This window comes from Rissa tridactyla, chromosome 13 (genome assembly GCF_028500815.1).
Source record: "Rissa tridactyla isolate bRisTri1 chromosome 13, bRisTri1.patW.cur.20221130, whole genome shotgun sequence".
In the NCBI taxonomy this organism is placed as follows: domain Eukaryota; kingdom Metazoa; phylum Chordata; class Aves; order Charadriiformes; family Laridae; genus Rissa; species Rissa tridactyla.
The window spans coordinates 12,062,705-12,073,034 of record NC_071478.1 but is presented as its reverse complement, the minus strand read 5'-3'; the positions used below and the strand labels follow the sequence as shown (position 1 = coordinate 12,073,034).

The following is a 10,330-nucleotide window of genomic DNA, read 5'->3' as shown; positions in this document are numbered from 1 at the left end:
CGGGGCCTTCCGCCGCCCGCCCCGCACCCATTTAATGGCCCGCGCGCAGGCGCAGCGGCGCGCGCCGGGGCTCTCCGCGCGGCGCCTGACTGGAAAAGGCGGGAGGCGGCGGCGGGGCCGCGCTTCCCCCCTGTCACCCTGTCGTCGTGTCCCCTCCGCGGGCTGACCTGCCGAGCCTCGTCGTGTCACCTTTGCCAGGGCCGTGGTGGGTGAGGAGAGAGCCCCCAGGGCCCGCAGGCAGTCTCGGCGGGCAGCCCTGCGGGGGAGGCGGCCGCCGGGAGGAGCGGCGGCGGGACGGGGTGGGCGCCATGTGCCGGGCGCGGGGCACCGGGCGGCAGTGGGGACAGGGACAGGGACTGGGTCTGGGGACGGGGCCCGGGACGAGGGACGGGGCCAACCCCACGGCGGCCGTGGGGAAGGCACGGGGTGAAAGAAGGGCGGGAAGCGGCGGGGCGAGCGCGGCCCCCCCTCAGCGCTTCGGGCCCGGCAGCGGCGGCGATGGCGGGCGGCGCGGCTGACAGCGCGTCCGTCGGGCTCGCCGCCGCTTCGGAGGCGTTTGCGGTTCCGGGGAGGGCTCCCCGCCAGCCCCCCCGCCTGCAGCTGAGGGGCGCCGTGTCCCTGCCGCTGGCGGCCCATTCCTCTGGGAGGGTGAGGGGTCGGCAGGGCCTGCCCCGCCGCGGTGCGGGACCGGCGGGAACGTGAGCGTCAAATTCCGGTGCCCCGGCAGGTTGTAAGAACACCCCTTATCGCTCTTCTGTCAAAAGCGGAATTCAGCGTTTCCATGAGACAGCGGGGGGGTGATCGGTATAGCGAGCAGAGTGCCTTATTCACCTGGGAAGCATTTTAGTTGTTGGTAACAAGAGGAAAAAAATGGTTTTGCAACACCGGTTTAAGGAGTTCACTGGGCGAGCAGGGTGGCTTGTCCTGGGCTCTGGTGGGGAGCGGTGTCCCCGGGCACCCCCATCCCTGCTGCCCAGGCCCAGCTCCGGGGTGTGTGTCAGGGCATGGACTGGGCTGTAGGATCTGCTGAATAAAGCGTGTTCTCCCCTGACCTCTAATGAAGTTGAATAGCAACGTTAAAAGCTGGTTACAAGTGGAATGAAAAAGATAAACATTTCTCATTTTTTCCGTAAGTGACAAAGTGTCACGAACAAGAGCGTTGTAGCTCTGCGAAGTTGCTCCTGGGGAGTTCACTTTTCAGACAGACGTACAGCGAGGCCCAACAGCCACTGCTGGGCCACGAGCCTCCTGGCCACCACCAGCCGCCGCAGGCCCGGGCTGCGAGAGGGTGCCTGGGGGGTTTAGCTGTGCGCAGCGCCGCTGGCAGCCGAAATCCTTAGGAGTAGTTGGTTCCTAACGGCGCAGCTTCTGTCAGATGCTGGTTACCCGCAGCAGCAAAGCCAAACAGCGTGCAAATGGCAGAACGCGCGTTTCCCGCTGCGGTGTATGCCTGCGGACGCTGAATACGTGTTCCGGCGGCGGCCGCGTCCCCGGACACCCCCCCGGCTCACGCCCGGTGCCGCCTGGCGCGGGCCCAGCGGGCAGCTGTCCTCCCCGCCGCCGGGGGGCGCTGTGGCGCCGGGGGGAGGAGAGGGGGCGGCGCTCCGGCCCCTGGTGGCGGGCGGGGCTCGTCCCGCTCCCGCCGTGAGGGCGGGCGGTAGCGCGGGTCCAGCCCGGGCCGGTGCTGAGGCGCGGCCGGTCTGTGTGCTCCCCTCAGGGCGCCGGTCGCCTCCTGCCCCTCACGGTGAGGGGGGGGCAGAGCCCCCGGGCGCGGCTGCTGCCCGCCGGCTTCCGTGTGGGAGTCCCCGAGGGGTGGGGTGCCGGGGCGGCCCTGGCCTCGGCCGGCCGTTACCGAGGGAGAGTGAGTGAGTGAGTAAAAACCTGAAAAGGAGTCAGTTTGATTTGTCACCCTTGGTTATTACTTTTATTTCTAAATAGGGGGTCATAATTTAGGGTCATCTCTTTATAGCCTCTTTCTAGCACAGCTTTATCTAGGTGGGCACAGTTGCTGTTTTGGGATTCAAACGGTTATCACTTTATTACCGATAGATTATGTCAGCACAGTGTTCAGGTCATCAAGGCTGTGAGTGTGCAGACATGCTTTTCGTGTTAAACGTCTAGAATTGCATTATACTATTCATATGCAAGTCAACTCAGTGGAAATCTGTCATTGTTAAGGTAGAGGCTGCATTTAGCATAGGGGTTCATCACAAATAACAGGAACCAATTTGTGCTTTGTCCAAAGCTAATATACAACATTGCAGCGCAGAGAGTGTATTTGGTTACTGCAGACTTGGAACTAAAGCAAAATGGAGAAATCCAGAAGCAGGTAAGCAACAATAAGATGCTACCTTGTTAAAGACCTCAACTGTAACTTTTTTTATTTTATTTTTTTAATTTTGACATCTTAGATGTTCCATGGGATGGAAGAAAGTTGAGTCATTCTCATGCGAGGGCTTATTGGTCTCTATGGAACATTATTAACTAGAAAGCGTTCCTCTTAAAAACAAAGCAAAAAAGAACAAACGTCCCACCCCCAGACCCAATATGAAACAAAACTTTATGTGGGTTTGCATTATCATAACATTCAAATATAAAAATGATGTTCTTGAATTTGAGGTATTAGACTGGAATGTGAGATACTTGGATGTAGTTGTCGGTCCAACCACAGGTTTATTCTGTGGTGGTAGTTCATTCTCCTATTCTTCCCATGCTTTTATTTTATAACTTCCTTTCTATCCGTCTTCAACTCATATTTTTCGTGGTTACTTGGGTTTTTGACTATTTTGTGTTACATTTTCATTGCGTGTGGTCAGACCAGGTTTACCTTTGGAGCAGATTAGACAGTTTGAAAGGGAATTGGGCCTAATAGATGTGTACAGGAGCTCCATGCTGAAAGCTATTTTGCATAAATTTAGAAGTGCCTGAAACTCTTTCTTCAAAAGTGTATACAGTTGCCTTAACGGCGCATCTTGAGGTGAACAGAATTATTTTGTCTGCTTGAGGGGGCCCCCCTCTTTCAGAAAACAGTCAAATAATATTTTATAGGTGAGTAAGAATTTACCTCTCACACACAAAATACAGGTCTTGTTTTCTTTCATTAGTTTTGTTTTAGCTCCGTGCAGCTTGCTGGAACAAGCCGAAAATACTGTATTTCCTCCTATGAGATTTTTTTTTTTTTGGGGGGGGGGGGTGGGGGGGGTGTTGGGTTTTGGTTTTGTTGAGGTTTTTTCTTCCCCCCAGCAATTTGTTGTTAATACTGTGAGTAGTTATTTAGCTGAACTTCCAAATCTTTGTAGTATGGATTGTTCCAGTAACTTTGTGGAAACATTTTTTTCTGACTGCAGCTATGTTTTTCCTAGCTCAGTTCAGGTGATTATTAGGGTGAGACTTCAGACTATCCTCTTCTTTTGCATGTTACGGAGTTCAAGAATGTGTTTGTGGTTCTAATGTGCAAATTTTCGGGGTGGTGGCAGTATTTGTTTTGGGAAAGAAGCTTCAATACAACTGGTTCATCAAGTTTTATCTGGTTAGATTTTTTTCTTTTATCATTCTTGTTTTCAGAAAATTATTAAGACAAAATACTTAAAATTCATAAAAACATACTTGTTATTTTTCAGATTAGAACTACATGTGGAAGTAAATATATGACGGAAAAATATGCCTAATTTTCCTTTGTAATTATGAATATACAGGAAGGGATTTTTAGTGTTTTGAAGAAGAAACAGATTTAGTTAAAATATGAGCAAAACTAGGAAAGAGTTCCTTGTAAAGGAACTGTATATATAAGTGCATTTCTTGTTAAAATGGGAAATTCTCACTTCAGTTCCCTAGTCTTCAGGAGAATTTTTCCGTAATAGACAGAATACCTTGATATGTTTGAGAATAAAAGGAAGAAAACCACATTGAAATCTCGTCTGTTAAGGCACACTGTATGTGCACACATGGGAGGGGAAGCACAAATGCATTGTAGTGCTTTTTCATTTCAACTTCATCGGAGAAAGAAATCGTCTGTGACATGATTGCCCCGAAATGTGTCTTCCCGCTTGTCGTGGGGAAACAACTTTGAAATTCCAGATAGTGAAAAATGCCTGATAAAGAGACAACAAATGTGTTTTAACATTTTGTAGCTCTCAACTTCAGTATGTGATTGTATACTTTTGTGGTAGATTAATTTATTGAAATAATGCCAATTTTTTGCCTCTTTGCAATTAATACAGTTTTACACAAAATATTTATGCTTTCCTTTTAAGTTCAAAATCTCTGAAGATGCATGAAATCCGACAACTACCTAGGCATCAAATGTATGCAACTGGGCAGTCTGCCAGATATCAATTTCAGGACAGAGGTCGTGAGAATCTGGATCAAGTTGGGTATACCTGGCATCAAGGAAGAGGGTTAAAAGAATTCCAAATCAGGTGAAAAGTACAAAACATAATTTTCGCTGAATGGAGCAGGGGTATTAGACCTAAAGAAGTCTGGTTGTAGTAGTACAAATCCCGGCTAAGGCAAAGGGTTTTGTTCACAGGCATGTCAGGCAGTTCTGAAGATATCTTGTTGTAACCTGAGGACATGCATTGGCACAGTCAGACTTCGTACATTTTTTTATTTTCTACTGTAAAATTAAAAAATGGCTATTGAACAATATGCTTTGACTGGGGACTGCCAGGGGTAATGATTTAGTCTTGCCCTCCTTTTGTGTTTCTTTACTTCTTTTGTTTGTTGAAGGAATTTTGACAAAGGTAATTGTTTAGAGATTAAAAGCCTAATATTTGTTGAACAAGTGGAGCTGATCTAGCAACTCAGATTTGCTGAAAGAGGGAGGCCCTGTTCATGGCTGTGTGCTTTAATTAATTGCCTTGTGATGTCTTTGGTGCTTATTGGCACCCTCTGTGAGCCAATTAACTCTTAAATCCGTTTGAAAAAAAAAAAACGGGGGAAAGCGTGATAGTATTGTAATCATCGATTAGTGGGTTGAACTGCTGAGAAGTGGAACTGCTGTGGGGCAGGTAGGAAGAAGGAAGGTCTGCTGGTTTCAGGGGTAAACATTAGATTGGCTCAAGTATTCTGGAAACAAGTCTGACTCAGCTGGTTGACTTCAGGGAAACATTGATATTATCGCTTCTAAATCACAAAAGGGCTTCCCAGTTAGTCAGCAGTTTGCTCATTAGTATCACTGGGTGTGAGTGGGCTCCTTGAAGACATTTCATCTGCCTAGCTTTCCTAAACAAGTGTGTCCCTATTCAAGTCTTGCAGTGATGCATAGGCCTCTATTTGTGCTTGGTGAATAGTCCTGTTAAAGGTACTAATTTCAGGATGTAAATATTTCATATATGCATTGGTCTCTGTAAAATCAGACCCTTAGTTTTACAAGAAAGCTGGGGAGGGGCTGTGTGCAAGGGCACGTAGCGACAGGACAAGGGGCAATGGTTTTAAACTAGAGCAGGGCAGGTTTAGATTAGACATTAGGAAGAAGTTCTTCACAACAAGGGTGGTGAGACACTGGCCCAGGTTGCCCAGAGAGGTGGTGGAGGCCCCCTCCCTGGAGACATTCAAGGCCAGGCTGGATGAGGCTCTGAGCAACCTGATCCTAGTGGAAGATGTCCCTGCTACTGCAGGGGGGTTGGACTAGATGGCCGTTAAAGGTCCCTTCCAACCCAACACATGTTATGATTCTGTATAAAAGTCCTATTTTTACTGCTGTCTGGGAATTAACAGAGGAAGAGTGCAAAGGCAACTAACCTTTCCTTATATTCCAGATATCTATCAAGGAAATTCTTCTATCTGTGGATAAAAAAGACATTTGGACAAATTATCCCTTCCAAAGCCAGGTAGATAAAATTACAGAAATCAAGGGTGAGGTGTTTTTTGTGGGTTTGGTTTCTTTCTCTCTCCTTCCCTCTCTCTGGCTTAGTGCTGTACCATTGGGCTAAGAAAATATTTGGATGTGTTTTGAGATCACTTGAAGGTTTCCTTTGAGTACTCTTCTTGCTCCTACTTTTTGTTTGTTTTTAATAATCATGGTTAAATGTTACTAACTAAATTCATGGGTATTGTGGTTGTCTTGATGAAGTTGAACTGTATGTGTGTATAAATGATGGGGTATGATTGTGATACCTGCTTTAAGTTTAACCATTTTTCAAAGTTATAACTAGAGCTAGATCTTGAAATTCAGTTCATTTTACTGTTTGCACTATTGTTCTTAATGTATATACATATATGCTTTGTATCTGTCTGACTTTGGAATACTTGTGGCAGATGATTTGTTTCTGTTGTTAGTGTTCTGTCAGCTACTGAAAACCAACACTTTGATACTCTTTTCTTTTTTTGCTTTAATTTGCATGTTCATTCTTGTTTGACCGCACCCTTGGGAACTGAAGCAGTTCCCAGTGGAAAGACCTGCATTTGCTGCAGTCAGAATAAGATCAGGCCCTTAGTTATCTAATTTCATTGTACTGTATCAAATATATTCTGACTGTTTGCCTTAGTTGGTAAACGGAAGTTGTCCTGTGAACCTTACCATTCTTGCTATCCCATATACTGCATTTGTACTACTTTGACTGTGCGTAAATTGAGGACAGCAATTACTTTTTTTAGAAGGATGAGTGGAAATACATTTTATAAAGTTCATCAAGGAACATAAGCAATAAATAATTGCCTTTTTAGATTTAAGAGTCCCCAGTTCTCTGTAGCTTTTATTTGCAATGTTCTGTTAATTCACTAAGTCCAAAAAAAATAATGTATAGCTCACTTCTTTTTTTCTTTTTTTTTTTTCTTTTCTGCTTAAGTACTTGGAATGACTTAGCAACTTGGCTTGGGGTAGGTAGCTATGAATTGCAACTTGTGAGAGGATTCATATGTGTTTCACTGAGTAACCTCTAGGTATTCTGGGCCTAATCCTGCTGTTGTTACAGACATGACTAATTTCATTAAGCTGGTGGGATAGTCGTGATCAAAGGTTGTGAGTCTGGGCTTGTATGCTTTTTTGTTTGTTAGCTTTTATGTTTTCATGGGTCCTTCTGTTTTCCTTCTCTTCATCACAAATACAAAGAGATGAGAAATTCTGTTAAAGTATTCCTATTCTAGTTAATGAGACTTTCCGCTTCTTAGGCTGCTGCCCAAGTCATCTTGACCAGTGGAAAAATGTTTGAGAGACTATTTTAAAATTAAAAGAAAGCGAATTGCTTGAAATAGTAGATTATGATTATTGTTTTTAGTTAGGTGATCAAAATCCTAATTCCCTCATGCAGACCTTCCTATATGTGAATTTTGAGTTGTACACAATTCAGTTGAAATGTATCATCGCTTCTTACCTGGTCAGGTGTGTGTTAATTTAATCTGGGTATAAAAGCAGAGACTGTTCTACTGAGGTTAAAGAATTTGAAGGTTGTATGTGAGTTGTGAATCCATTTTGTGCATCCATTGGAAGCAGAAGGTAGATGAGCAAATGAATAGCTTCATTTTTGGCATAGGTGATGTGCACCTAGCTGAAGGAGTTTTTAAGCCTATTTAAGTGTTCTTTGGGAAGATTTTAAATTTGGGATGACAAGATCGGTATGCTGTTTCTAAGAACACAATGGAAATATCAAAATGTTATAAAACCTGATGTAGCTTTTGTATTTATTTCTATGCATAAAATATTTTGTGTTAAAATAACAAAGAACAAAACCAGCTTGTTGGTTGAGTAAAACACAGAATTGAGATAAAAGATGCGAGTTATTTGTAGGTCTAAAGTCAACTGGCACTCTGATATTTGGCAAGTCAGTTAACAACATCTGTCTTTCCTTCCTTGACTTTATGTGAAGTATTTACAGTCAGCCAGCTGATTGCTTCTTGTCATACTTCAGAGAGTCTTGGAATAAAGTGTTGCAGTAAGGTAGTATTTTTTAAATGCAATTAGATGCTGTTAGGCTAATCAGACAAGACAGCAAAAGAGGTAGCATAATCTTCATTAAAACTGATTTGTGGTCAATTTGGAAACCTGTATGAATTTTCCTATGTCCAAATCTTTCAACTGTTTAGGTGCTTTTATGACCAGAAGATTCTTTATAAAACTTTTGGAGTGTGGAAAGAGTGGTGGACTGCTTGCAGAGAAAGGAATCTCAGCCTCAGAGCAGCCAGCCATTACAGGTTTGTGAAATCACTTCCTATTATTGTGTGTCTAAAGCAGTATGAGAAATTTTCCTTATGTTCTGAAGGAGTTATTAATGCCAGTAAGCAAGTTACGTCAACAGTACCTCTAAGCCAAGAGCAATGTCTTCATTGCTTGTTTTCATATTTTTCTTCCCCTCTTTTTTGATGTGTTTTTGTTGCTGTTGTCTTAGGATGAAGTCAAAATTTCCTGTCCAACGTCTCTTTAAAGTGCAACTGAACTTGAAAGAATCCTACTTCTAGGCATTGGTAGCTATTTGACTGAATGGCATTTTTTTCATGTTTCAGGCACTTACTCAATAATTTGGTATTCAAGGCTTGGAGAGCCTACGTATGCCAGCAACAAGGAAAGAGGAACAAATATTATGTTGCAGAGTCTCATGGTAAGTGAAATGATGGTAACTACCTTTATTTGGGGACATATTGAGGTGGGAGTTTCCAAGGGAAATATTTACACAGAATCTCTGTCTGTTGTACACGTTTGCACATTGACCTCCCCCACCCTATGGAAGTGTAATGCTTTTAGGTACAGATGGTTGTCTGTCTATAAAGCTAGCGGGGGGTTCCATTTGATGCACTACTGTGTAACTATATAGTTATTTAGGGATGCCGGTGAATAAGCTTAAGCGCCTCTCCATCTGCTCTGGATTACGTTGCTTGGTTTTTTGGGGGTGGTTTGATTGTGGGTTTTTTGTTGGTGGTGTTTTGGTTTGGTTTGGGATTTTTGTGTGGTGTTTTTTTTTTCTTTTCCTGTATCAAAATATGCATTCAAATAGATATTTTTTGATAGAATCTGTTATTGGAATTCTTTATCAACCATGGCTAGAGAAACTAGATAATAATTCCCTGTGGTGTTAACTGCAGATATTCCTATTCATATTCACTGTTCCTTACAGCTTGTGTCTTGCAATTGAAAAGAAGCCCAAGCTTTTTGAAGAGCCCCTTGTCTTACTGTGTAGATTCTTTGTTCTGCAGTGGATTTATCCTACTGATGAAGTTGTCTATACTAGTTGCAACTTCCTTTGGGGTCAGGGAATATCTTCCCTTGAAGGGGAGGATGACCCTCTTTTAAAGATTCTACTGTGGTTTTGTTCTGTGCTGATTTGCAAAATAAGTTAACTGGTCTCTTTGCATATGAATGTACCCTCAGAATATTATATAGATTGGCATCTTGGAAACAAACTGATAGGCCTAGATTTTCTTTCTTGCTGAGTGAGGCCAGAGTACTTACAGAAGCAGCTGTGGATTACTTAGTCAAAAGATGGAAAAGTGACCTGTTTTAAGGTAGGTTGATACTTGATTGACCAGATCACAAGGAAATCTTGGGGGAGAAAAAAAAAGTGGTTTCTTTTGTGTGAGTGTGAAGTGGCATAAAATTGATGATGGTTTTGGATTATTTCTTTCTAACAACTTTGCTTCAATAGGGTCAGTTCTGACAAGCCAGACTATTGTGAGGAGAAAGTGCAGTGCACTGCATAAAGTGGCAAACTGGAATTTGTGACACCACTTCTGTTTTTAGCTGCGTGACCAGCCTGCTAAATAAACTTGGCTTGTTTCTGGTTGATTTCTCTGCTTGCAATAGGGAATAACTCTTGAAAAGCTACTGATGAACCTGATGAACTTTTTTTTTTTAAAGTGAACCAAAGAAAATCCTGTAATTCTTACCCAATAAGGTTGTTACGCTGAATATTGTTATACAATTATATACCCTGTAAGCGCTGAAGACAAAGCAATGCCATTGTCTGATAATTCATGCTGCTCTGAACAAATGGCATGATGCTGTCAGCGTTTTCGAGATTCTTGCCAGTATGACACCCTCGGCCAGGGTGTAAGGTCGTGGCAGCGGCTCTGGTGGCTGTTGTTTCACGGTTTCCCAGGAGGTGTCACTGCGGGTTGAGGGGACTGGAGATCAGGGACAAGTGGTCTTATGGAGTGGTTAAAAATGCCAGATTTTGCCAGATTCTTGCATGAACTCGAGATGCTGTAATTTCTTTTTATTTTTTTTTTGTATGTGTGCAGCAAAGAAGCAAAAATTGCTCAGGAGCTGGCAGTGCTGGCTGGTTTATGTTAATGTTCAAAGGACAAAGCATGGGATGCAGTCCGTTGCAATGGCATTCAGGGAAAGAAGCTGTTTGCGGTAAGGATGGAGTGGAAATAGGCAGAGAGGCGCTGACTACAA

At 43.8% G+C, this 10,330-nt stretch overlaps 1 protein-coding gene across 13 annotated transcripts in view; it reads left to right on the top strand.

Moving 5' to 3' along the window:
- The first annotated feature begins 94 nt into the window (after positions 1 to 94).
- SFI1 (SFI1 centrin binding protein) overlaps positions 95 to 10,330 on the top strand; it is a 41,883-nt gene continuing 31,647 nt past the window's right edge. For 7 of the 13 annotated variants that reach the window (XR_008469141.1, XM_054219475.1, XM_054219469.1 and 4 more), the window contains exons 1-7: positions 1,626 to 1,744; positions 2,246 to 2,329; positions 4,254 to 4,418; positions 5,760 to 5,831; positions 8,023 to 8,130; positions 8,440 to 8,534; positions 10,171 to 10,288. Coding sequence is in view for 12 of the 13 variants with exons in the window: in XM_054219475.1 (XP_054075450.1) it covers positions 2,310 to 2,329; positions 4,254 to 4,418; positions 5,760 to 5,831; positions 8,023 to 8,130; positions 8,440 to 8,534; positions 10,171 to 10,288 (578 nt within the window). In the remaining variant the exon portion in view is untranslated. Of the gene's footprint in view, positions 300 to 1,625; positions 1,745 to 1,865; positions 2,330 to 4,253; positions 4,419 to 5,759; positions 5,832 to 8,022; positions 8,131 to 8,439; positions 8,535 to 10,170; positions 10,289 to 10,330 lie in introns of those variants that run through there. The other 6 variants (XM_054219468.1, XM_054219466.1, XM_054219470.1 and 3 more) reach the window with 6 other exon arrangements.